The sequence below is a fragment of the Schistocerca cancellata genome, chromosome 5 (genome assembly GCF_023864275.1).
Source record: "Schistocerca cancellata isolate TAMUIC-IGC-003103 chromosome 5, iqSchCanc2.1, whole genome shotgun sequence".
Taxonomy (NCBI): domain Eukaryota; kingdom Metazoa; phylum Arthropoda; class Insecta; order Orthoptera; family Acrididae; genus Schistocerca; species Schistocerca cancellata.
The window spans coordinates 125,339,623-125,367,118 of NC_064630.1; the positions used below are offsets into that span (position 1 = coordinate 125,339,623).

At 38.6% G+C, this 27,496-nt stretch overlaps 1 protein-coding gene across 1 annotated transcript in view; it reads left to right on the plus strand.

Moving 5' to 3' along the window:
• The window catches only part of LOC126187798 (uncharacterized), a 123,243-nt gene that overhangs the window by 81,971 nt on the left and 13,776 nt on the right, over positions 1-27,496 (plus strand). Inside the window, exons 4-5 of the mRNA XM_049929078.1 lie at positions 8,280-8,396; positions 11,907-12,064. Coding sequence (XP_049785035.1) covers positions 8,280-8,396; positions 11,907-12,064 — 275 coding nt within the window. The remainder of the gene's footprint in view (positions 1-8,279; positions 8,397-11,906; positions 12,065-27,496) is intronic.

A 27,496-nucleotide genomic window follows, 5' to 3' on the forward strand; every position in this document is an offset into this window, starting at 1 on the left:
CATTATTTGTGGAATAAATTCACGGACGTCCTGTAGAAGCCTCTTCAAAGAACTGGATATACTAACTACTGCCTCTCAGTATAATTACTCCTTAATGAAATTTGTCCTAAATAATATATCTCTTTCTCCAACAAACAGCTCAGTTCATACATACAATACCAGGAACAAAAATGATCTGCACAAGGACATAAAAGCACTTACTTTAGTTCAAAAAGGGGTCCACTGCTCAGGAACACTCATCTTCAATAATTTGACAGCAAACATAAAAAATTTAGCTACAAATAAAGATCAGTTTAAAAGGAGCCTGAAAGTCTTGTTAGTGGCCAACTCCTTCTACTCCATTGACAAATTTTTTAATAGAAACAAATGATGTATTGTATATGCTCATACTATTAGTATTGTTATTTCAGCTTAAAAAAATTATGTATTGTATATACTCATACTATTAGTATTGTCATTTCAGCTTAAAAAACTGACATGTTCCACGTCCACGAGGATCTCCTCAGCACAGATCTATGGAACGAGAAACTAATCTAACCTAATCTCTAATCATGACGTTAGCTTGGATAATCTTTTCTTATGTTCTGCATCTACATATCCACTTAAAACATGGACACATTCTCTGCATTCTGATAATGAACAACATATGACTACATAAGTTATCTTTTCATATATGACCTCACAATGCATTAAAAAGGTACCCTACCAATGACAAGAATTTTATAGCTTACAGCCAAAGCCTTCTTTGGAAAAGGAACCACCCCACACACATTCATTAGCAGAAGAAAGTATACCTCATGCACACATGACCACCATCTCCAGTAGTTCAGATCGGAATGCTGGTCACTGTATGATAGACACGGAAGGCACTATCAGCACCATGTCTGATTGCATGAAAACCAAATGTGAACTGATGTCGAAAAGGTCAGTGTGGGGTCAGCATGCGACTTCATTAATTAAGGCTCTGATGGCAGCCATGATTGAGTCACAGTTGTGATGCGACATTTGTGCTCCTTGCTGCTCCATATTCCACACAGTTTTTAGATGAAGCCAATGGCTGCACTACACTGCAGTCAGTGTTGATGAATTAATAGCCACAGAGGCATGAGGAACTACCCATTGTTAATTTCCTATGGCATGGAAAACAACAGTATTTCATAAATAATGGGGCATTCACTGTTTTGGGGTCACCATTGTGGAAGTATACCTCTGTACAGTAGAAAGTGGCATGTAAGTAACACACAAACACCGATGTGTCTAAATAAACATTTATTAACTTCATACCCCAGGGATTCACACCTAGTGAGTTGGTTAAATTCTCCAGAGGTAAAACAGTCCCCCATTCGGATCTCTGGGCGGGGACAACTAAAGAGATACCAAAATCCAAAAGCATTAATGTAAGAAGGATAGCAACATGGAACGTCAACTCACTTCTTAAATGTGGTAAACTGGAAAACTTGAAAATGGAAATGAAATGAATGGATATTGATATACTGGGAGTCTCAGAAATGAGATGGTTGCGCACTATCCCCTGTTATCTTTAACCTATACATTGAAGAGGCACTGAAAAAAGTAATGGAAAATTCACAGACAGGTGTAGTAATTCATGGCCAACGAATAGATATGATAAGATATGCTGATGATATAGCTGTCCTGGCTGAAAGTGAAGAAGATCTTGTAGTCCTAGTGAATAGAATGGATAAAGTTATGGGGGAAGAATATAATATGAGAATTAATAAAGCAAAAACAAAAGTAATGGCATACGACAAAAAAGATCAAGTGAAAGTCCAAGTTCATGTAGGCAATGAACTGCTTGAACAAGTTGATAAATTTACTTATCTGGGCAGTAATATTACCAGGGATGGAAGGAGCAAGGCAGAAGTGAAAAGTAGAATTGTTCAAGCAAAGGCTGCTTTTAACAAGAAGAAAAACATCTTAACATCTAAGAGCATCAGCCTTGAAATCAAGGAAAGATTTTTGAAATCATATGTGTGGAGTGTGGCATGCTATGGGTGTGAAACATGGACTCTCGGGACAGAGGAAGACCAGAAGATAAATTCTTTTGAAATGTGGTGCTATAGACACATGCTCAAAATAAAATGTATCGACAAAGTCACAAACGAAGTGGTTCTGGAAAGAGCAGGTGAGAAGAGAAGCTTCTGGAGTTTCATTGTTAAAAGAAGAGTGCAATTTACAGGCCATCTATTAAGACATAAAGGACACCTGAACACAATCATAGAGGGATATGTCGAGGGAAAAAGACCAAGAGGAAGACCACGACTGAGGTACATGGATCAAATTGTGAAAGATGTGGGATGTAACACCTATAAAGAAATGAAGAGAAAAGCTGAAAGACGCACAGAATGGAGACAAGCTGCCATTGTAGAAGTTGCAAACCCATCCTTGGATTGACCACTACAGAAGAAGAAGAACTTCATACAATCCACCACATAACATCACTTGGTGCGAACTGGCATCCCGGGTGCAGAGGATCCATGCCCACACTAAGCAGCACTAGTCAGTGATTCCCTTTGTCTCAATAATTGTAAAAAATTGCTACTTGTAGCAAATGATCGCTTTGGAAGTCTTTGTGGACACAACACACGACATAGATAAATCCATTGATGCCTTCAAAATAGAGATTTATCAATTGACAATTATTTTGTGTCCTCTTGCTTTGTTGTCTTAACCGCAGACTATTTTTTACTGTGAGGTGGGTTGAGATCAAGATTATCAGAAAGCTTTTCACAGTTGTTTTCAAGATTCAGTACATCTTTTGCAAAGAGATGTAGTGGTGTATGTCTTTCCTGTTAAGTCAAACCCTTTTGAAAGTTTACTTTCACTCCACAGAATAGGATATTGATGTTCTTGACCTTTGTGCAATGTCAATGATATGCTCCCAGCTCCAACCATGCTGTGACTCATATCACTGGTCATACCTTTCCATTTAGCTCAGGCAGTACAACCATTATTGGATTCACAGAATAGTTCAGAGCTGCACGACAACTGAAATTCCCCCATTCCAACCTGACAAAGTGCCATTACGTTTCACAATGGCTGAGTGTATATTCACTTCACTAGGCACTTCCAATGACATTTCAAAATTTGTGATGTTAATCCGTAATCTCAAGGAACATGCAGAACTAATAAGTGATATTATCCTTTCCCCTTCACCACACAACAAGTACGATGAAGCAAAAACAGCATTATTACAATGACTTGCCCCCACTTCTGAGCAACAGGTGTGGCAAGTCATTTATGAGGAACAGCTCACCAAGGGAATGCCTTCACAATTCTGGAGTCATCTACATTTGCTAGTCAACCTCACACTAATGCTGGACTCAACCCTTTGGACATTAGGGATTGTGAAACTTCCATCCCAGCTACAGCTCACAATTACTGTGGTGCACGAGTTAGAGCCACTCAGAAGGAAGTTGGTGCTAGCAGACAGATTATATTCAGTGGCTCAACACAGGCAGAACATCGATTTTGGCACTCCTGCCTCCTCTGCTCAGTCAGTTGGCACATGCTCCAAAAAATCACGCTGCTTCCTGACATCATGCTAAGCTAATGTCGTGAACTCCCCTCCAAGTAACCAGGCATCCAATCCATGACATAGCTGGTCACTGAGTGATTTGTTTGGCTGGATGTCGGACACAACTGCTGCGACTGAATGTGCATGTGCCTCAACTGTCAATGAAGCAAGATGGGCTGAAACACGCAGGCATCACTTGGCAGTTTCGAAATACAATATGGGTGCTTCTGTCACTTATATCCAGATCTTGCAGGACCTCTACCACAGTCAGAGGGCTACAAATATCTCCTACCCATGACGGACAGACTTTCACACTGTGTAGAAGCTGTTCCTAACTTCTGTAGCACCTCTCACCATCATACCATGGCACCGCACAATGAAGATAGTTCTTATGTGCCTCAGGGACACATGGATGGAGGCTCTCCTATGTGTCCTCCCTGTCCCAACCCACTGGATCTTCCCTTGATAGTGCAACATGTCAAGGATCACACTAGAAATTCAATGGTACCTCATCTGTTTGCACACACAGCCCCCAAACTATTCACACATAAGAGACTGCTGAACTGCACACACATCACGCTATGTGATGATACAGTATGAATAGCATTATGACCATCCTACAACAACCCATTCCAAGTGGCCAGACTGGGACCTCACATATTTGATACTGATGTCAACAGAAGCACCACAGCAGTCTCAATCAACACACTGAAACTAGCATGGACTCTTATCACCAAAGACAACATGAATAACCTACAGAATCACGATGACCTGGACGTCCCTCATCTGAGTGAATTACGCCCTGTGCAACTAGAAACAATCATGACTGATGTAAGAGACTTTCATTTGGAAGAAACTGCAGTCAATTTAGTCAACAGTACCCTACACATACAAGCAAAACACACAGCTCCATAGATCACATCAAAGGCAATCACTACCACCTCCTTTGGACCATCCGCCTGCCAGTGATGATGGATTTCACAGCAGTGTTGTCACAACTCTCACTTGTCAGCAACCTATCAGCCTGCCCCTTAATACCATGACCAGTTTGTCTCCCCTGAACACACTGCTGAATCACACTATGTCAGCCAACAATTCAGTGCTGCTCTCAAAGTGGAAGAGCCATTCCCTCTTCCCACTATGGTCAGCCATATCACCATCCTCTTTGGTTTGATCTGTACCTGATGTACACCATCTGTGCACTACAGCAAGCGCCAATGATCATCAGTTTGCATACCTCACAGAAAATGGTTTTCCAGCCTCCAGTGCTTTTCACTCCAGGGGGAGGGGGAAGGATTCTGTGGGGAAGTCAAGACAAAGAGAATCACTGACTAGCACTGTGAAGTGGAGGTAAGGATTCTCTGCAGCCTGGATGCTAGTTCATACAAAGCAATGTTAGATGGTGGATGCCTCCTGTTTTGTCAAAGTTAACAAATGTTTATTAAGACATATCAGTTTTTGTGTGTTAATTACATGTCACATTGTAGTGTACGGAGGTATACGAGGTATACTTCCAGGCAATAATGCCTGGTTTTTCACCAGAAACCTCTTCAGTTATTGTTATTAAGATATTGTACTATCTCTCAATCATTCACAACAATGAATAGAACCATATTTTTATTTTACTGAAAATTAATCATAAATGCACGAGGGTTGGAACTATAATAGTGGCAACTATTTATTTACAGCTCGTACAAAATATATATGTGTTTCAAAGTTTTATTTACCTTCAAAGTAGTCACCAGCATTGTCTATAGCCTGTTGCCAGTGATGTAGAAGTCGTAGGATACTCTTAGCAGTGCCAGTTGTGTTGACAGTTTGAGCGGCGCGGTCTATTGCCCGATGAACTTGTAGCAGTTCTGAAGCGAATGCCGTGAAGTGTTTCCTTCAGTTTAGAAATCAAATTGAACTCATGAGGACTTAAGTCAGGGGAGTGCAGTAGGCAGTATAGCACTTAGCAGCCCCATCAGTCAAACAAATCAGTAACAGCTTGCACTGTATGTGCTTGAGCATTGTCCAACAAAATGATGGTCAGGTCCTGCAGAAAGTGTCATCACTTCTGTCTCTATGCTGTTGACTTTTGGAACATAATCTACAACCAGATTAGAGACAGAAGTGATGACAATTTCTGCAGGACCTGACTGATGGGGATGCTAAGTGCTATACCACCTACTTCACTCCCCTCACTTAAGCCCTCGTGAGTTCAACTGAATTTCTAAACTGAAGGAAACACTTCATGGCATTCGCTTCAGAACTGCTAATAATTCATCGGGCAATATACCGTGCTGTTTGAACTTTTAACACAACTGGCACTGCTAAGAGTATCCTACAATTTCCACATCACTGGCAATGGGTTATACACAATGCTGGTAACTACTTTGAAGGTTAGTAAAACTTTGAAACATGTATCTATTTTGTATGAACTGTAAATAAATAGTTGCCACTATTAAAGTTCCAATCCTTGTAGTAAGTTAAAATATATAAAAAGTTAGAAAGACTGCATCTCTGTAAGTGATATCACCCCACACATGTTGAATAGTGTCAGCTGCATGGTTTGTCAGCATACATAGCAGCTTAAGGAGGTAATATCTGTATACAAATAAAAGTTACCAATTTTAAATGCTAAGCATTGTAAATAGATGTGGATAATTCTAAATTTCATCACATACTTTTATGGACTGTAGTGGAGACCAAGCAACTCTTTAAATAAGAACTCGTACCTGAAAGCATTCCATTTCTGTATTACAAGATCATGTAAAATAAAGTGGTAGAAATAATATACAGATCACTTTTTTCTTCAAAAATTTAGACTTGATATATATGAAGATGGTATATGTTCTTTTGGACATGTCTGAAAGAACAGATACCGTCGTTGACCATGCAGCTCATTCATATATATGGCTCACCAGCCATTTGACCATCTTCTTCTATGCAGATGCACAAACAGTGCCCGAACTCTTACAGGAATTGGTAGTAAGGCCGCGAGTAATGAGTACAACGGGCAGGGGTACTATGCATATAGTGCGGGACAATAAGTTGCGGATGTGGGTCTCATGGGAGGCATGCCAGGGATAAGTCCCTGCAGTCACACTATCCTCTGTGTACTCGGTGGCTCAGATGGATAGAGCGTCTGCCATGTAAGCAGGAGATCCCGGCTTCGAGTCCCGGTCAGGGCACACATTTTCAACTGTCCCCATTGACTTATATCAAAGCCTGTATGCTGATAGGGGTATTCATTTCATTGTAATTTCAATTTTGACTTTTCCTTCCTTCCTTTCCCATTATTGGAACCCAGGGTGATATAATCTTCACAGTAAAGATTTCCTTAAGACATAAAAAAGGAAGTACATACCTCTAAATTTGTCACACTATTGGATATAATTTTGTTTTGCTACTTTCTATGATGTAAATAATGTATTAAATTAGTTATGTACTTCTCTTTGTGAGGACTAAATGTGGAAACACATGCCCTGTGTTTCACTTTTATCACACTGAACAGCACACTTAAGGTCACACAACACTGCCTGCCACTGGTAATTTAACTATCATTGAAGCTGGACAGTAGTCTGTGAAGCATAAAAGAGTAGGTTATAGAAGTTCCTTCTCTTCACTAATGACTCATTCCCTTTCCCGATATGTTTTTTTCATAATGAGAAGTACATAACACAATATACATGTACATATATTCTTTGCAAGTGCATAGCAAAGGGTACTTGCATGATACCACACATTAGGATTTCTTCCCCATCCAGCTGCAAATGGAGTGTGAGAAGAATGACTGGTTATATGCCTCTGAGCATACTGTAATTAGTCTAATCTTGTCTTAACAATCCTTACATAAATGATGTACAGCAGGTTGAACAACATCTCTAGATTCTTCACTTAATACTGCTTTTCAAAACTTTGTAAGTAGGTTTTGGTGGGATAACTGGCATCTATCTTTAAGCAATAGCCAATTCTGGTTTTTAAGCATATGTGTTTCAATCAATGACTTCCATGTCACCATTGCTGTTCATGACCATCCACTCTTCTTGATGCTGACTGTAAAAGAATGTTATGCTGGTATTCAGTAACCATATCTATGAAGCTTACTTCTGTACATCATTTCATTACTATTCAGAACATATCTCTCAATTTCCAGATATATGATTCTTGAGTCCAGAGAGGGAAATATATTTTCTCATGAGTTTCAAGATCTGAAGCTCTAACACAAGGTATATCTTGAATGTTGTGTATGTTCAAATTCAAAAACCTTATAAATCAAGGAACAAATGGTGTCTTCCCACATGAAACACCTACATTAAACCTGCTTTCCTGAAAAAGTGGAACAAATACTTGTGTGGAATATGACATAATTGTTACTTTGGAGAATGCTGTAATAAAAAAAAACATTTATTTCTTTTATCTTTTGCTGAACCAGATGAAAAGTGTATGTGCTAACATGATACAAGGTTCCTTATGCTGTGGCACACTGATCTGAGGATGGCTCTAGTGACAGCTGAAACCAATAATTCTAAAAGTAAAACTATTAATCATTGCCTGGTTAAATAAATGAATAAAAAATAATCCAAATATATTTTTCATTTAGAGTTCTTTCTTTAGTTTCAGTATGTGACATCTTCATCTGTTTTTATTGTTAATTGCTGCAATTCTGTGCTACTTTCCTCTCTTCGTGTATTCAAAATCTTACTTGAATGGATAAGTTAAAATGGCTGTTTTATCATCTCATTGAAACTGTTCACAGGGAACATCACACTACTGGCATTAGCACCTCTGACCAACATTGCTTTAGCAATACGAAAGGATCCTAGTTTTATTCAAAATGTGAAACAAGTGGCTGTTTTGGGAGGCAGTGTTGAGGGTAAGATATAATGGATTTGTATTTAAAGTACAACAGACAATCATGAAATAGTTGTAATTAGTACAGGTGTTGTACTAAAGCCAACAACAGCACAAAAATTTTAACAATCCTCAGATTTACACCCTTTTTCTTAAGTAATTAAGCAAAACAGGAAAGAGAGCAGCAAAGTAAGAAAATAGTTAAGGATAAGTCACGCAAAATTGGCATTTAAATAGCAACATACATATGAAACACACTGCACAAGGTTTAAGTTTGGAAAAAATAAAGTTAAGTTCATTACAAATAGTGTGAGGATACATCATCATTCACAGTAAAGAGGAAGCAATGAGTAACATACAAGCATATAAAAGGAATTACTCATACACAAGGCATGTGCAGAAAGTAAGAACCATTTTGGAAAAAAACTCATAAAAACATTTTGACTTGCAGACAGACACAACCAAAAAACACTTATACATTAACTATTGTCCAAAGCCTTCTGCAGAAAACAAAACACACACACATTCATTCACATACTGTGAGCATACCTCTTGCACACATGACTGCCATGTCTGGCAGCTTGGGCTGGAATGCCAGAGATGGTGGTCATGTGTGTGTGAGATGTGCTTGCTTGTGTGAATGAATGTGTGTGTGTTTCCTTTTTCTGAAGAAGGATTTGGCCAAAAACTAATATGTAAGTGTCTCTTCGTTGCGCCTGTCCACAACTCAGTGTGCCATCTTTATGGTCAGTAGCAATTTATCTTTTCCTTACATTGTTGATATTCCAACTTAAGAGTTTCCATTGTTTCATAAAAACATTTTTTCAAACCAAAATTTATTTCTACAAGAGAGAGCATTTCTTAAACTATTTTTCTACATATCTGCCACTATTGTTCAGACATGTGCCACAGTGGGGAATCAACTTATCTACACCCTCTTCATAGAAAGGTGTCACCAGTAAGACAGTTGCTGCTGCAGTAAGACAGTTGCTGCTGAACTCCATTTTTGCATTGTCATCACTGTTAAAGTGCCTTCCTACAAAATCACGCTTCAAATACAAGAACAAGTGGTAGTCAGAAGGTGCAAGATCAGAGCTGTGTGGTAGGTGATTGAGCAGTTCCCAACTGAATTACAGAAGAAAGTTTTGAGTGACAACAGCAGAATGGTGATGGGCTTTGTCATAAAGCAACACAATGTCTTGACTGAACATTCTACGCATTTGTTTTGAACTGCATCTGAGGTTTTGTCAGTGTTTCACAGAATCATACAGAATTCACAGTTTCACCTCTGCAAAAGAACTCAGCAAACAGAAAAGTCACAAAAAATGGTATTCAGTAGTAGCTGTCTTCACAGGCAGCACCTCTCTATGAAGAGGACAATGAAAAGTCAATTTCCTGCTACGACAAATGTTTCAACAATGGTGACAACTACACACATCAGAAACAGTTTTGCATCACCCCAGTTTCCAGAATTCCTGAAGATAGGTGTTGACTGTGGATATTGTATCATAGACACAGTCCCTTTGACTGTTCAGAGATGTTACTAAACCAGCCTAAAGATGTAAACAACCATGCATGAGCAGTGCTCATTAGACGGAGCGCGTCTGACAGCTGATTAGTTCTAGTCATTCCACCTGGAAGGAGGTACACGGCTCATGTTGTCTGTAGTTTAGCCATGCCTAGATGGTCAATACAGCAGTCTGATCACATCCGCATTGTCAGGAAGGGCTCTCAACAAGGGAAGTGTCCAGACGTCTCGGAGTGAACCAAAGCGATGTTGTTTGGACATGGAGGAGATACAAAGAGACAGGAACTGTCGACAACATGGCTCGTTCAGACCACCAAAGGGCTACTACTGCAGTGAATGACCACTATTTACAGATTGTGGCTTGGAGGAATCCTGACAGCAATGCCACCATGTTGAATAATGCTTTTCGTGCAGCCACAGGACGTTGTGTTGTGACTCAAACTGTGAGCAAAACTGTGAGCAATACGCTGCATGATGTGCAGCTTCACTCCCGATGTCCAAGGCGAGGTCCATCTTTGCAACCATGACACCATGCAGCGTGGTACTGATGGGCCCAACAACATGCTGAATGGACCACTCAGGATTGGCATCATGTTCTCTTCACCAGTGAGTGTCGCATATACCTTCAACCAGAGACATGTTCGGAGGCAACCCGGTCGGGCTGAATGCCTTAGACACACTGTCCAGCAAGTGCAGCAAGGTGGAGGTTCCCCGCTGTTTCAGGGTGGCATTATGTGGGGCTGACGTACGCTGCTGGTGGTCATGGAAGGCACCGTAACGGCTGAACGATACCTGAATGCCATCCTCCAACTGATACTGCAACTATATCGGCAACATATTGCCGAGGCATTAGTCTTCATGGATGACAATTCATGCCCCCATTGTGCACATCTTGTGAATGACTTCCTTCAGGATAACAACATCGTTCAACTGGAGTGGCCAGAATGTTCTCCAGACATGAACATTATCTAACATTCCTGGGATACATTAAAAAGGGCTGTTTATGGAAGATGTGGCCCACCAACCACGCTGAGGGATCTATGCTGAATCACCATTGAGGAATGGACCAACAGTGCCTTGATGAACTTGTGGATAGTATGCCGTGACGAATACAGGTGTGCATCAATGCAAGAGGATGTGCTACTGGGTATTAGAGGTACCAGTGTGTATAGCAATCTGGACCACTACCTCTGAATGTCTCACTGTATGGTGGTACAACATGCAATGTGTGGTTTTCACAAGCAATAAAAAGGGCAGGAATGATGTTTATGTTGATCTCTATTCCAATTTTCTGTACAGGTGCCAGAACTCTTGGAACCAAGGTGGTGCAAAACTTTTTCTGATCTGTGTATGTAGAAAAATAGTTTAAGAAAAGCTCTTTCCTGTAAAAATAAATTTTTGTTTCAAAAAAATTTTATTCTTTCACTTTCGTTTTCTGAACTTTACATTTACCAGCTTTTTCTTCTCCTCCTGCCTATTGTCATACCCACTCTGGATTTGAGACCATTACTTTCTTCATTTAAACTGAAGTATCATTCTCCCCTCCCATGCCCACAGAGATACGCACAAAAGCCAAGTAACACTCATCATTCTTACTACGTGCCAATCTATCACTTTAAACTTCCTCTACATGATGAAAGACAATTTGTCTTTATTTACAAATTAATGCCATATTTCAGAAAGTTCAGTTTATTATGTTGCATCACGTTATGATTATGCTCCTTTGTTTTTCTCCAGTATTATGCTTTAGTCTGTTATTCAAACTGATTTACTCTCTACATTAAATCTCTGTACTCTTAATGTAGCATTTTTCTCATGAGAGTCGTTTAGAACATAAATAAAGTCATTAGTTCCATAAGCCTGAGATTCAAAATTGTTTCTTGTTGCCATAGATAAGTTTATGGATACCATGTTCAGTGAGTAATGACTGTAGTAAGCTCTATAAAAACTGTGGCTTTATATGCTTATGTCTTTTTAAGATCTGTCTAGAGTGCCTACTTTCAGGTGTTGGTAACAGAAAACCAGGTGTTGAGTTCAACATATTTATGGACCCTGAAGCAGCAAGCATAGTTTTCAGTTCATTAGCTGAGAATACATCGGAAAGCAAACAAGTCTTATTAACACCATGGGAAACAGTTAATATGAGAAACTATATCACAATGGTAAGTAGTCACACATATAAAAAGTGCCAAATTTTACTCATATTTATCATATGCTTGTCCTCACAGTAAATGCTCCTCCCCACAGATCGGGGGTCAAAAAGTTAATGTGTTATTAGTATCCTGCAGGAGTGTCCATATTAAGGTCCCAAATTAGTACCACTTATTAAAGGTTACAATGCCCAGATGGTATTCGGAACAGAAAGATGGTTGAAACCAGAAGAGAATACCAATGAAATCCTAAATTCAGGCTGGAATATTTATTGTAAGGATAGCAACAATGTAGGAAAATACTGTAAGTAGCACTCTGTCTTGCTACTCACTGTAAAGAAGACATGTCAAGTTGCAGACAGGCCCTTTGTTAGGCCCAAAAGAAGTGAAATCATTTGTAGACAAATAAACCAAGGATTGAAGTGAAAGCATTTATTGACAAAATAAACTGAGGATTGGAAACTGGTCTCAACTGTGATACACATCATTCATACACACAAGCAAGCACACCTCATGCACACACGACCGCCAACTATAGCATCTGGGCCCAAGATGCTGGAGTTGATGGTCATGTGTGTGTGAGGTTTGCTTCTTGCTTGTAGAGTGTGTGTGTTTATTTATTTTTTATTTATATTTATTTATCTCTTGTTCCGGTGATCCATGTTGTGACAGTATCACAGGATATGGAACGTGTCAATTTTACAAGCTTTTGGCCAGAATTTATGGTAATACATAAAACAAAACAAAAACAGTAAACAGTAACTTAGGTCCCAATACAAAAAAAAATACATTTTAGATATAGATAGAGATTACAAAACAAAAAACAGTGAACAGTAACTTAGGTCCCACTGCAAAAATACGTTTTAGAGAGAGATAAAGATTACAAAATAATAAGTGTTACAAAGAAATAAATATTGCAAAATATATGTTTACAATAAAAATATTCAGTATTACAAATACAAATTTGGACATACATTTGCAATTTACAATACAAGAGATGTTAAACACTGTAGTTCAGGAACTCTTCTAATGTATAAAATGATCCTTGCAATAGGAACTGCCTTAAGGTTTTTTTAAACAGGAGATCATCATCTATCAAACACTTAATTCTTGAAGGGAGGGCATTAAAAATCTTACAGCCACTGAAATGGACACCTTTCTGCACCATACTTAGATTTGGCTGTTCATAGTGGATATCATGTTTCCATCTAGTATTGTGACTGTGATATGCACTATTCAGCTTAAAGATGGATTTTTCTTTCCTTATGAAGCACATCAATGAGAATATATATTGCGCAGTGGATGTAAGTATTTCAAGCTTCTTAAAAAGATTCCTGCATGTGGCTCTCGGATGGACTCCACACATGATCCTTATGGCTCTTTTTGTGTGTGTGTGTCTTTTACTGATGAGGGCTGTGACTGAAAGCTATATGTGAGGGTCTTTTAATTGTGTCTGTCTATAACTTGACATGTCTTCTTTGTGGTAAGGGTCAATCTGTCTTTTCCTACATTGTTGATATATCTATCTGGAGTTTCTATTGTAAGGATAGGTTAGCCATCAATGGCAATGGTGTATTTATTGTAGTGAACGATTCGATACTATCTAGTGAGGTTATCACATATTCTGAATGTGAATTAATATGTGTGAAGTTAGCATCAAAGGTCAGTCAAAAATGGTAATCGAATGCTTTTATACACCACCTGGGTCAGGAGCTATAGTGGTAGAGTCTTTAAGAGAGAACTTGCAGAATATTGTTAATAACTTTCTTTAACTTTCCTCCCCATGAAGTTGAAGTTAAATTAATAGTATCTAGTTACTTGAATGGAAATTTCCCTAATATTTTAACACAAGTATCTCCCACACTCCCGGGCATAAATTTAGTTACTATTTTGAATTCTTAAGTCAATAAAACAAAATGATTAGACAGTTACAGTTCATAATCACACTCTGTCTGCCTCTCGATGTTGAAGTCAGCACCTGGAATAAAATCTCTGTAGCTCTGTACAATTCTGGCAGATGTTGGCTCTGAAAATTCTTAAAATGGTCAGAGGCACAATCGTACTTCATGGGGAAGCTGTATTGGGTGCTATGACATACTCACTCTGCAGCATGGGAATCAGTGTCCAAATTTTGTATTAATTTCAATAAAAGTCCAAGATTTAATCTCTCAAAATAGAGCATAAATGACTGTGGTGCAGGCTCTACTGATTTCCCAGGATACAAAGTTCCCTATGAGTTACGACACACCAAATAATGTTCTGAGCCACAGACAAGGGAGAACTTAAAATAACCAAAAAATTAAACATTCCTTTTCCATTCATGACATTATATTTTTCCATAAATGATTTTTGTAGCTACATTTCAGCATACACCATCCTCTTGTATGAAATGAAATGTTATCATAATTAATTGAATTACATTCAGTATTCAAAGTGGCAGCTTACAACAATGCCGCTCATTACAGTTCTGCTGTGATCCTACTCTCTGCAATTCTAAAACAGAAGTAAGTCACTCCACTGTACATGTAATGTTTCACATTATATCCACAGAATTTTATAACATGACTCAGAGATAATCTGTCACTCACAGTTGTAATAAGTCTTTGAGCCATATAAATCACTTGCTCAGTTATGAAAACATTGACAAAAAAAAGGTGATACTACATTTATTGATCATGCTTTTGTAATAGAGGGATCACTTCTTCTTGCCAGGTATAGATTGGGAGAGTCATGCTATCAGAACTGGCACCAGAGACGGGGACCCACCTGACTTTATTCTGAATTGTTTGTCTGGAAATTACTTTGAGCAGACAGAGAACCAACTCATGAAGGTAATGTCTTAGACCTCATAGCAACAAACATACTTGAACTTATCAAATCTATTAATGTAGAGGAGGATAATAGTGATCATAAGATTGTGATAGCATCTATGACTGAATGTCAAGAAAACTAGGAAAATATTTTCGCTTAGCAAAAGTGACAGGATACAAATTGCAGAGTATGAGGGCAGACATCATCACATATTCAGTGCTAGGGATGACGATGCAGAGCACAAATGGAAAAATTCAAAAGCACTGTTCAATGTGCCTTACACAAGTTTGTTTCTAGTAAGGTCTTGAGGGATGGGAAGGAGCCACCATGGTTTAATAGCCATGTTAGAAAACTGCTATGTGAATGAAGAGAGCTACATCACAGATTCAAGAGAAGTCAAAACCTAGCTGACAAACAAAAGCTGAACAATGTTAAACTGAGTTTAAGGAGAGAAGTGTTCAATGACTTTGAAAGTAAAATTTTGACAACTGAGAGGTTTTGATCTTATTTAAAATCAGTAAGCAGTTCAAAATCACCTTTTCTGTCATTCTGTGACCATAATGGCACCAAAACAGAAAATGACAAAGAGAAAGCTGAAATACTGAATTTAGTCTTTCAAAACTTTTTCACTGTGGAAGAACATAACACGGTCCCTCCTCATACAAATTTTGAAGTGGTTGGTATTGAAGTAAGTGATCACAGGATATTTTAAAAATGTTATGTAAAAGAACTTGCTCCCCTTCCACCAGCAGTTTACCACAGGTTGCTAGAGCAACACAGGGGTTGTAAGACAGATGTACGTAATTACAGGTCTATATCGATGTCAGTCTGTTGAAGACTGAAGTGACATGTTTTACGCTCATGTATTATGACATTTTTTGATAATGGAAATCTTTTCTATAAAATCAACTTAGATTCTGCTAAACTACCCTTACAATAGAAACTCCAGATAGGAATATCAACAATGTAGGAAAAGACAGATTGACACTTACTATTAAGAAGACATGTCAAGTTGTACACAGACACAATTAAAAGACACTCACATATAACATTCAGTCACAGACTTCATCAGTAAAACACACAAACACACACACACACACACACACACACACACACATGCACACAACAAAAGCAAGCACACCTCACACACACACACACATGACCACCAACTCCAGCATCTTGGGCCCAGATGCTGGAGTTACTGGTCATGTGTGTGTGAGGTGTGCTGGCTTGTGTGTATGAATGGTGTGTATCACAGGTGAGACCAGTGTCCAATCCTCAGTTTATTTTGTCAATAAATGCTTTCACTTCAATCCTTGGTTTATTTGTCAGAGATCTTGCAATACTCAGCTTCCTCTGTTACTTCATGAGATCCACAGTACTTTCAGCAGCAGTGTTCATGCTGATGCCGTGTTCCTCGAATTCAGGAAGGCATCTGACATTGTCTTGTAATGCTGTTTATTGAAAAAAAATTATAAGTTTACTGACTATCGGGCCACATTGGCAACTTGATTCAAGACTTCCTTGCTCTTAATGAAACAAAATCAATGTAGATACAGATAATTTTGGGGTACCCAAAGGAAGTGTGATAGGACTGTTACTGTTTACAGTACATATAAACGATCTATCAGAATATGTCAGAAGCTCTTTAAAGCTGTTCATAGACGATGTGGTTGTCTATTGTCTATAAGTAGGTAGCAATGCCAGAAGATAGTAACAATTTGCAGAATAACCTACAGAAGACTAATGAATGGTGCAGGGACTGGCAATTGATCATGAACATAAATAAATATAACATATTTTGCACACATAGGAAAAGAAATACACTACTGTACTACACTACTGATAAGAAATTGCTGAAAACAGTGACAACTGTCAAATATCTAGGGCTCTCTATCCAGACTAAACTTAAGTGTAATGACCACATAAAACAAATAGTAGGAGAAGCAAATGTAAGACAGAGATTCATAACATGATTCTTAAGGAAATGTAACTCAGAAGAGGCTTATAAGGTGTTCGTTCAAATGATTCTTGTGTATTGCTCATCAATCTGGGACCCTTATAAAGTAGGACTGATAAAGGAGATACAGATGATCCAACTAAGATTGGTGTGTTTAAAAATGAAATAATAAAGTTTGTGCGAGAGTGTTATAGAGATGCTCAACAAACTACAGTGGCAAGATGCTACAAGGGAAGTACTGTGAGTTACAAAGAGGGTTACTACTGAAATTTTGAGAGAGTACTTTCTGGGAAGGGTAGGACGCCATATTACTTCCTCCCACATATGTCTCACAAAATGACCACCACAATAAAATTTGAGAAATTAGAGCTAATACAGAGGCTTATGGACAATCACTCTTCACACGTGCCATTCACAAATGGATCAGGGATTCGGGGAGAGGGCGGGGGTGTCAGTTAGCTACCAGAAGTACCCTTTGCCACACACCGTCAGGTGACTTGTGGAGTATTGATGTACATGTAGACATAGGTTTATGTGGATGTCATCTCGGGAAATTGTGTTCCACTCCACATCCACATTTCATGACAGTTAGCTGCTAATAATGCAGATTGAACTAGGTGTGGATCCATCAAGTCCTACACATGCTCAGTGAGGGACAGGCTATGTGATAATATTCATAGGATAGAGCATTTGCTAGTGTGTAAAGTGAGTGTGCAGGCACTGTCTAGCTGGAGAGTACACCTACTTGAAATTATGGGAATATCAACAATAATGGATTGGATGTTGTTCTGGTTGTTCTCTAAATTGTTCAGAGTTCCCTCAACAAACATAAGAAGAGTAGGAAAACAAAATAGACAGGGGAAGGTCATGCTGTCCTGGTCAGTCAGAGGATGTAAGACAGAGCTCCAAAAATTTGCCTTCTCCCTACTGCCCATAGATAAAGATCATAATGGACGTGATCCTTCAGTTTCTCCCATCATAATAGGTGACAAAAATATTCACGAGTGTTTGGCTGGATCTTGGTGTCCAATGGGCATAACATTTTGGGAAATGATTAGGCTGTCATTAACAGCTGTGCTGATGAAATCATCAGTACACCTGACGATCCTAACTTGTTTGTTTGCCAAGATTATGTGGTTGCTGGACATATAAATCTGGCTGTAAATCTCTGAATTATTTGTACATTTATTGTAAAGCAACTGTTACATTTATCCACTGGATTTACACAGTTGGACATTGATCTTCTGCATAAGCATTGATGTTGCTTTCATATGTTTTTTAATGTCACTAGACATGGCCTGCACTTCAACAGGTATGGAAAGGGGAGATTGGCAAAGCTTATAGGTGACAGCATAGGTGGGGTTGGTGGGATCACTCATGGGAAAATTCCTACAGTAGTGGGTGTTAGAGCTGCACCTTTTTTAGATTGAAGTCAGCTGATATGTATTCCTGCTTAAGGGAAGTCTCTCTAACAAAGGAACCACTTTTGACAAAGCTTAGGTATCCGAGTACTGAGGGAATTAGTATATTTCATCAAAATATACAAGGTATTAGAGATAAAGTTAGTGAACTGCTTATAGATGTTGACTCTGAAATTATTGGTATATCTGAACACTTCTTAAATAAGGAGATGATTCAGAGGCTTCCTTTACCAGGATACAGGTTGGCTGGCAGCTTTTCGAGGAGCTCTTTGCGGTGTGGGGGAGTAGCCGTGTATGTGAAAAACGGCATCCCATTTGAGTCAATTGATGTTTCAAAGAACTGCACTGAAAAGGTGTTTGAATGTTGTGCAGGTTTGGTTAAATTTAATGGAGCTAAAGTTCTAACTGTTGTTATTTATAGATCCCCAGACTTCGATTTCACAACATTTTTGCTAAAGCTAGAGGAGGTTCTTGGTTCACTTTACAGGAAGTACAAAAAGTTAGTTATATGTGGTGACTTCAATATTAATTGTATAAGTGATTGTGCAAGGAAGAGGATGCTGGTAGACCTCCTTAATTCATATAATCTTATGCAAACTGTATTCTTTTCAACGAGAGTGCAAGGGAACAGTAGAACAACCATAGACAACATTTTTGTTCACTCCTCATTACTAGAAGGGCATTCTGTTAGCAAAAAGGTGAATGGCCTTTCAGATCATGATGCACAAATTTTAACTCTAAAAGATTTTTGTGCTGCAACACGTGTTAAATATAGTCATCAGCTGTTTAGGAAATCTGATCCAGTTGCTGTGGAGACCTTTGTAAAACTTATCAAGGAACAAGAGTGGCAAGATGTTTATAGCGCTGATACAGTAGACGATAAATATAATGCTTTTCTCAAGACTTTTCTCGTGCTCTTTGAAAGTTGCCTTCCGTTAGAACGTTCAAAACAGGGTACTAGCACAAACAGGCAGCCTGGGTGGCTGACTAGAGGGATACGAATATCTTGTAGAACAAAGTGGCAATTATATCAAAACGTTAGAAACAGTCAAAATCTAAATGCAGCAGCCCATTACAAACAGTATTGTAAGGTGCTTAAAAATGTTATTAGGAAGGCAAAAAGTATGTGGTATGCAGATAGAATAGCTAAGTCTCAGGATAAAATTAAAACCGTATGGTCAGTCATAAAGGAAGTGGCTGGTCTGCAGAGACAGGTCAAAGATATAGAATCAGTGCGTAGTGGGAATGTCCGTGTTACTGATAAGTCGCATATATGTACAGTATTTAATAATCACTTTCTGTATATAGCGGGTGAACTAAATAGAAACCTAGTCCCAACAGGGAATCATATAGCGCTCTTAGAAAAAAGTGTTCCGAGACTGTTACCTGAAATGCTCCTCCATGATACTGACAAGAGGGAGATTGAGTTAATAATTAAATCACTAAAGACCAAGAACTCTCATGGATATGACAGGGTATCTAGCAGAATACTGAAGTATTGTTCTATGTATGTTAGCCCAGTACTTAGCCATATATGTAACTTTTCCTTTAGGAGTACTCGGTAGTGAAGCCACTTTATAAAAAGGGAGACAGGGATAATGTTGACAATTATAGACCTATTTCTATGCCATCGGTGTTTGCTAAAGTTATCGAGAAGGTTGTATATGCAAGGTTACTGGAGCATTTAAATTCACATAATTTGCTGTCAAATGTTCAGTTTCATTTTAGAAATGGTTTAACAACCGAAAATGCTATATTCTCTTTTCTCTGTGAGGTTTTGCACGGATTAAATAAAAGATTGCGAATGCTAGGTTTTTTCTTTGATTTAACGAAGGCTTTTGACTGTGTTGACCACAAAATGTTACTGCAGAAGTTGGACCATTATGGAGTAAGAGGAGTAGCTTACAATTGGTTTGCCTCTTACCTTAAGAACAGAGAGCAGAAGGTAATTCTCCGCAATATTGAGAGTGGTAGTGATGTTCAGTCCCAGCGGGGCACTGTTAAGTGGGGTGTTCCCCAAGGGTCGGTGCTGGGGCCACTGCTGTTATGATACGCCTTCTAGTATTACAGGTGATTCAAAAATATTTCTGTTTGCTGATGACACCAGCTTGATAGTGAAGGATCTTGTGTGTAATATTGAAACAGTATCAAATAACGTAGTTCATGAAATAAGTTTGTGGCTTGTGGAAAATAATTTGATGCTAAATCACAGTAAGACTCAGTTTTTACAGTTTCTAACACACAATTCAACAAGAATCGATATTTTGATCAGACAGAATGGGCATATTATAAGCAAGACGGAACAGTTCAAGTTCCAAGGAGTTCGGATAGATAGTAAGCTGTTGTGGAAAACCCATGTTCAGGATCTTGTTCAGAAACTAAATGCTGCTTTATTTACCATCAGAACAGTATCTGAAATAAGTGACACTTCAACATGAAAAGTAGTCTACTTCGCATATTTCCATATGCTTATGTCGTATGGTATTATTTTTTGGGGTAATTCTTCTGATTCAAAAAGGGTATTTTTGGCTCAAAAACGGGCTGTTCAAGCTATATGTGGTGTAAGTTCAAGAACCTCTTGTCGACCCTTATTCAATAGTCTGGGAATTCTGACATTGCCCTCACAGTATATATTTTCTTTAATGTCGTTTGTTGTTAGCAATATTAGCCTATTCCCAAGAGTTAGCAGCTTTCACTCAGTTAATACTAGGCAGAAATCCAATCTCCATGTGGAATGCACTTCCTTGACTCTTGTGCAGAAAGGAGTGCAGTATTCTGCTGCATCCATTTTCAATAAGCTACCACAAGAACTCAAAAATCTTAGCAGTACCCCAAACACTTTTAAGTCTAAACTGAAGAGTTTCCTCATGGCTCACTCCTTCTATTCTGTCAAGGAGCTCCTGGAAGAGCTAAAAAATTAAGCAAATTCCAGTGTTACATTGTTGATTTTCTTTATTTAAATTTACGACTTGTCACCTGAATATGTTTTTTTTTATATTTCATTTTATCTGTTTCAAATATCATGTTATAATTTCATGTATTGACTCGTTCCATGACCATGGAGACTTCTCCTTAATTTGGTCCCATGGAACACTAAAAAAATAAATAAATAAATAAATAAAATGTCATCGACCTGGCTGTCATTAGGTCATTATCTTCTTTTCTTCTTTTTCTTATAATTCAGCAGAGAACTACTTTGTTTTATCTATCATTCATTCACCAGGATATGTGTTAAACCTATCCCCATTTCATTTTCATTACAGTCATAATTGCTTCTTTTAGTCCAGTTTGTTCCTCAATATATTCATTTGTTTTTCTGCCTCTCCAGTAATTTTCAATATTCATCTCTCATTGACTTGTACTGAGTGAGGTGCCACAGTGGGTATTTGTCTGCTTTGAAACTTGTGTTTTGTATAGCAGCCCATTTTTAATCTTCTGAGTATTTCTTTTGTTGCTCATATAGGTGTTCTCTTCAACTGCTCTAAACAAAGAACCCCATTAACGGAACCTATGACTTCATTGTTAACTGATCAGTTTTGTTTGCATATTATTTTACTCTTATAAAAACTCAATTTTCAGTTCTACTTTTACACTGGTTCTATTAAGTTAGTCCTTTTTTAGTTAAGGAAATTTATATGCACTAGAAACTAAAGTACAATGTCATCAGAAGAACCAAGGTGGTTCTGGGATATTTTAGTATCACATATTACTTCATGTTTCTCCAAGTTTGCGGATCTGAGAGTGTCCTGAAGGCTGTTCAGAACAGTTTTGGTGATATGGAACCTGAATGCTTGACTCCTAGTTGAATTTCAAAAGTTCCATGATTTTGATCACTATAATGTAAGATGTAGCACTGTTATATACATTTTCAGTACATCATATAGTTGATTTGTTGAGCAGCCAATAGACCCATGAACAAAATTGGAAACATGGCTGCAATTTTGGGCAATGTCCTTACTAAGAACTAACTTAATAACTAAAACAAACAAACACACACACACACACACACACACACACACACACACACACACACACATATGCACACAACACAACACAACACATTGACCCGGTTGAATAAAATAAAAAAGTGTTGCATCTCAACTTTTGATAGAAAATGACTGGGTTTGAACTCAGATAATATAAGACTTTGAAGAATAAACAGATCTAATTATTGAGCCCTTGTACCTAAAATTTTTCATAGTCATACATCAAATTTGCAGTCTGCTTTGTTGTCAGTTTCATATTCCAGGGATCATACTGCATGATAAATTGTAATTATGTGGAGTAAGTCGTTTTACATTCTCATCATGAACTAATTTATAAATATGGCTTTATGCTAAATGTTTATAAGTTTTTTAACATTATTATAGTTTATTTTTTAATGTGCAGATGTGAGGTTTTAATTCCTACCCGTCACCTTTTACACATTGCAATAACAAAAATTCTTCTACAGAATAGGAGTTGTCAAGGAGAAACTTTTTCACTTTGTTTTCAAATTTTACTCTGCTGTATGTCAGACAATTTTATCATTGGGTAAATGTCCAAAAATTTTTATTGCAGCATTGTGCATCCTGTTTTGTATTAAAGACATCCTTAAATGGAGTAATAAATGTCCTTTTTCCCTTCTGGTATTGTAGTTATGTACTTCATTGTTCCTTTGGAACTGTAGTGGATTATGTACAACAAATTTCCATAAGGAAATGTATTGCGAAGCAGTAGTCAGAATGCTCAATTCCTTAAACAAATGTCTACAAGATGATCACGGGTGAGCATCATATATTATTCTTACAGCATGCTTTTGAGCAATGAAGACTTTTTCTCTTAAAATGAGTTACCCCAGAACATTATTCCATATGACATTATTGAATGAAAACATGCAAAATACATCAACTTACTGATTTGTCTTTCACCATGACTTGCAATGTTTCTAAGTGCAAATGTGGGTGAAATAAGTTGTTTTACATGCTCCAACATGTGCTTTCTCCAGTTTAAATTCTCATCAATATGGACACCTAAGAATTTTTAAGTTTACTCCCTATTTATTATTTCCTCACCATGTGCTACACTTATCATTCGTGTAGTACTCCTAGATGTGCAGAACTGAATAAGCTGTGTCTTTTTAAAATTGAGGGTGAGACCATTCACAGAAAACCAGTCAGTGACACTTTTAAGAACATTGTTTACCAGTTCTTTGGTTTCTGTATGTACTCTTAGATGTGCAGAACTGAATATACTGTGTCTTTTTAAAATTGAGGGTGAGACCATTCACAGAAAACCAGTCAGTGACACTTCTAAGAACACTGTTTACCAGTTCTTCTGTTTCTGTATGTATGCTTCGATTAATTACAATATTTGTGTCATCTGCAAAAAAAAGTAATTATGCTTGTTGCATATTAGACAGAAGATCGTTTACATACATGAGGAACAATATTGGACCTAAGACTGAGCGTTGAGAACCCCATATGTGATTTCTCTCCAGTCAGAATTACAATTTGGGAACATATTGATTGAATTACAAAGTACAACTTTCTGCATTCTTTTGGTTAGATATGACATTACCCATTGCTTGGTTATAACACCAATCCCATAAAACTTTGATTTATCTATGATAGTACTGTGATTCACACAGGCAAATGCCTTAAATAGATTGCGGAAAATACCAGCCAGCACTATTGTACACTCCTGGAAATGGAAAAAAGAACACATTGACACCGGTGTGTCAGACCCACCATACTTGCTCTGGACACTGCGAGAGGGCTGTACAAGCAATGATCACACGCACGGCACAGCGGACACACCAGGAACCTCGGTGTTGGCCGTCGAATGGCGCTAGCTGCGCAGCATTTGTGCACCGCCGCCGTCAGTGTCAGCCAGTTTGCCGTGGCATACGGAGCTCCATCGCAGTCTTTAACACTGGTAGCATGCCGCGACAGCGTGGACCATATGTGCAGTTGACGGACTTTGAGTCAGGGCGTATAGTGGGCATGCGGGAGGCCGGGTGGACGTACCACCGAATTGCTCAACACGTGGGGCGTGAGGTCTCCACAGTACATCGATGTTGTCGCCAGTGGTCGGCGGAAGGTGCACGTGCCCGTCGACCTGGGACCGGACCGCAGCGATGCACGGATGCATGCCAAGAACGTAGGATCCTACGCAGTGCCGTAGGGGACCGCACCGCCACTTCCCAGCAAATTAGGGACACTGTTGCTCCTGAGGTATCAGCGAGGACCATTCGCAACCGTCTCCATGAAGCTGGGCTACGGTCCCGCACACCATTAGGCCGTCTTCCGCTCACGCCCCAACATCGTGCAGCCCGCCTCCAGTGGTGTCGCAACAGGTGTGAATGAAGGTACGAATGGAGACGTGTCGTCTTCAGCGATGAGAGTCGCTTCTGCCTTGGTGCCAATGATGGTCGTATGTGTGTTTGGCGCCGTGCAGGTGAGCACCACAATCAGGACTGCATACGACCGAGGCACACAGGGCCAACACCCGGCATCATGGTGTGGGGAGCGATCTCCTACACTGGCCGTACACCACTGGTGATCGTCGAGGGGACACTGAATAGTGCATGGTACATTCAAACCGTCATCGAACCCATCGTTCTACCATTCCTAGACCGGCAAGGGAACTTGCTGTTCCAACAGGACAATGCAAGTCCGCATGTATCCCGTGCCACCCAACGTGCTCTAGAAGGTGTAAGTCAACTACCCTGGCCAGCAAGATCTCCGGATCTGTCCCCCATTGAGCATGTTTGGGACTGGATGAAGCGTCGTCTCACGCGGTCTGCACGTCCAGCACGAACGCTGGTCCAACTGAGGCGCCAGGTGGAAATGGCATGGCAAGCCGTTCCACAGGACTACATCCAGCATCTATACGATCGTCTCCATGGGAGAATAGCAGCCTGCATTGCTGCGAAAGGTGGATATACACTGTACTAGTGCCGACATTGTGCATGCTCTGTTGCCTGTGTCTATGTGCCTGTGGTTCTGTCAGTGTGATCATGTGATGTATCTGACCCCAGGAATGTGTCAATAAAGTTTCCCCTTCCTGGGACAATGAATTCACGGTGTTCTTATTTCAATTTCCAGGAGTGTATTATTTAATGCTTGTAAAATTTGGAGAGTGAACATCAAAATAGCATTCTCAGTAGAGTCACTCTTCTGAAACACAAATTGTGATTCGCTAAGGATATTATTGTTGCCAAGGTCAGACACTATTCCAAAATATATTACCTTCTTGAAAATTTTGGAAAATGGTGTCGGCATTGAAACAGGTCAGTAGCTGTTGACATCTCTCTTATCACCTTCCTTAAAGAGGGTTTAACAACGGTATATTTCAGTCTCGCTGGAAAAATGCCTTGAGTTAGTGATGCATTACGTATTTCATATACAACCGGGCTTATTATATGGGAACAAAGTATTGGTACTCTATTGGAAACACCACCAAAACCAAATGAGCTTTCATTTTTGACAGAATGTATAATTCTCTTGTTTTCAGAAGGAGATGTTGGTGATACCTTCATATGATTGAATTTTATGAAAGTTACTTTTTCCACATACTGCTCTGATTTTTCTCTTGACCTGTTTTCCCTATGCTTTCTTCTATGTTTAAAAAATGACTATTAAATATATTTGCTATGTATGACTCATCATAAACAGCCCTTCCATTCAGTTCAATACCATTGTTATCCTGTTCTGTGGCTGCTTATACCATCTCTTGTTTCACTACATTACATATAGTCTTAAGTCTGTTGTCAGAATAACTGACTTCAGACAGTATGTGCATTTATTTGATTTTTAAAAATAACCTTTCTTAGTAAATTTGAGAAGTTTTTGTAGTGTGCAACTACTGCTGGATCTCTATTTGTTCTTGCCAACAGATACATTCCCTTTTCCTTTCAAAAGGTACTTTAATCCCTCTAGTGAGCTATGGTTTTTCACATGGCTGTTTAATTTCCATTCTGATTAGCATATATGGAAAGCTATTTGTAACTAATGATATGGATTTATCATGGACAGATTAAATTTTATGTTAGCATTTGGTTCATTACAATTTCATTCCAGATCATCCCTTGTAAACTATACCTCAAAACATTTGTCCTGGAGCCATATTTGTCCTAGAGCCATCAACTATTCTGATTTCCACTGAGGAGTATCCATACTGTAATGAACTAGTTCTTTATCCCAACTAACTGTGCATCGTGATCAGAGAGAACATTTGTTACTTGGTAAACAGTTACAGTAAAACTTCGTTTATACGTTTTGCAACGGACTACAGAAAAAAAAACGTATAAGTGTGAAAAATGTATATATGAAATATAGCACCATACTATCAAATTAATTTGTAAACACAAATGAAAAATCCAGTAAATAAAAAGTTACATTCTACAACATGTTATATAGGCTTACTAGGTACCATACATAACAAAGATATAAAGAAAAATGTAAACCTCTACACAGAAGAAAATGCCATTTCATAAAAAAAAGTCCATAATTTTTGCTTGTTTTTTCTTTGATGAGGCAATAGCGTGCACTGTACCCTCAAAATGTGATAACTCTGTCATTATTTTGTCAGAAAAATTGTGGCGCATCACAAATTGTTTGATTATTTCTAACACATTTAATGCATCGTTAAATGCTGAGGCTCTTCTGTATCTCCCCTCACAGTCAGTTTCTTGCTATGGGAGCTGCAAGTTGAGGATGTTAAGTCACATGAAAATCCCTTTGGGAATGGATGAGAGTACATTTCAATATCTGCTCAAGAAAGCGGCTTCTCATATTATGAAGCTGAACACTCTCCTCGGAAATGCTACATCTGCGAAAGACAGACTTACCATAATACTGTGACTTCTAGCTACTCTAGTTAAAAGTACTGGTATAGCTTGCTGCAGTGCACATTGATGAAAATAATACCAGAATCATTTCAAGCTATTTATAAAGCACTGAAGGAGGAATGTGAAGGCAAATAAATTTAATACGTACTGCAGTCAAGAAAATTTTTTATTTCTACAGAAGTTGTAGATTTTCTCCTTTATATTCTCAGGGGTATATCCTGGCCATACTTCACAGCTAATAGCATCCACAATTTTTATTATAGCTCTCACTTTTTATTCTGTTTTTGTATTCGGTATGTTGTAAGCTACACAGTGCTTCATCTGCCTCAAATATTTCTATCAATTTGTTATAAATTTCGTTTTATATGCGATGCACCATGTAAATTTGGGAGTCATATTGATAAACATTGTGGGTCAGA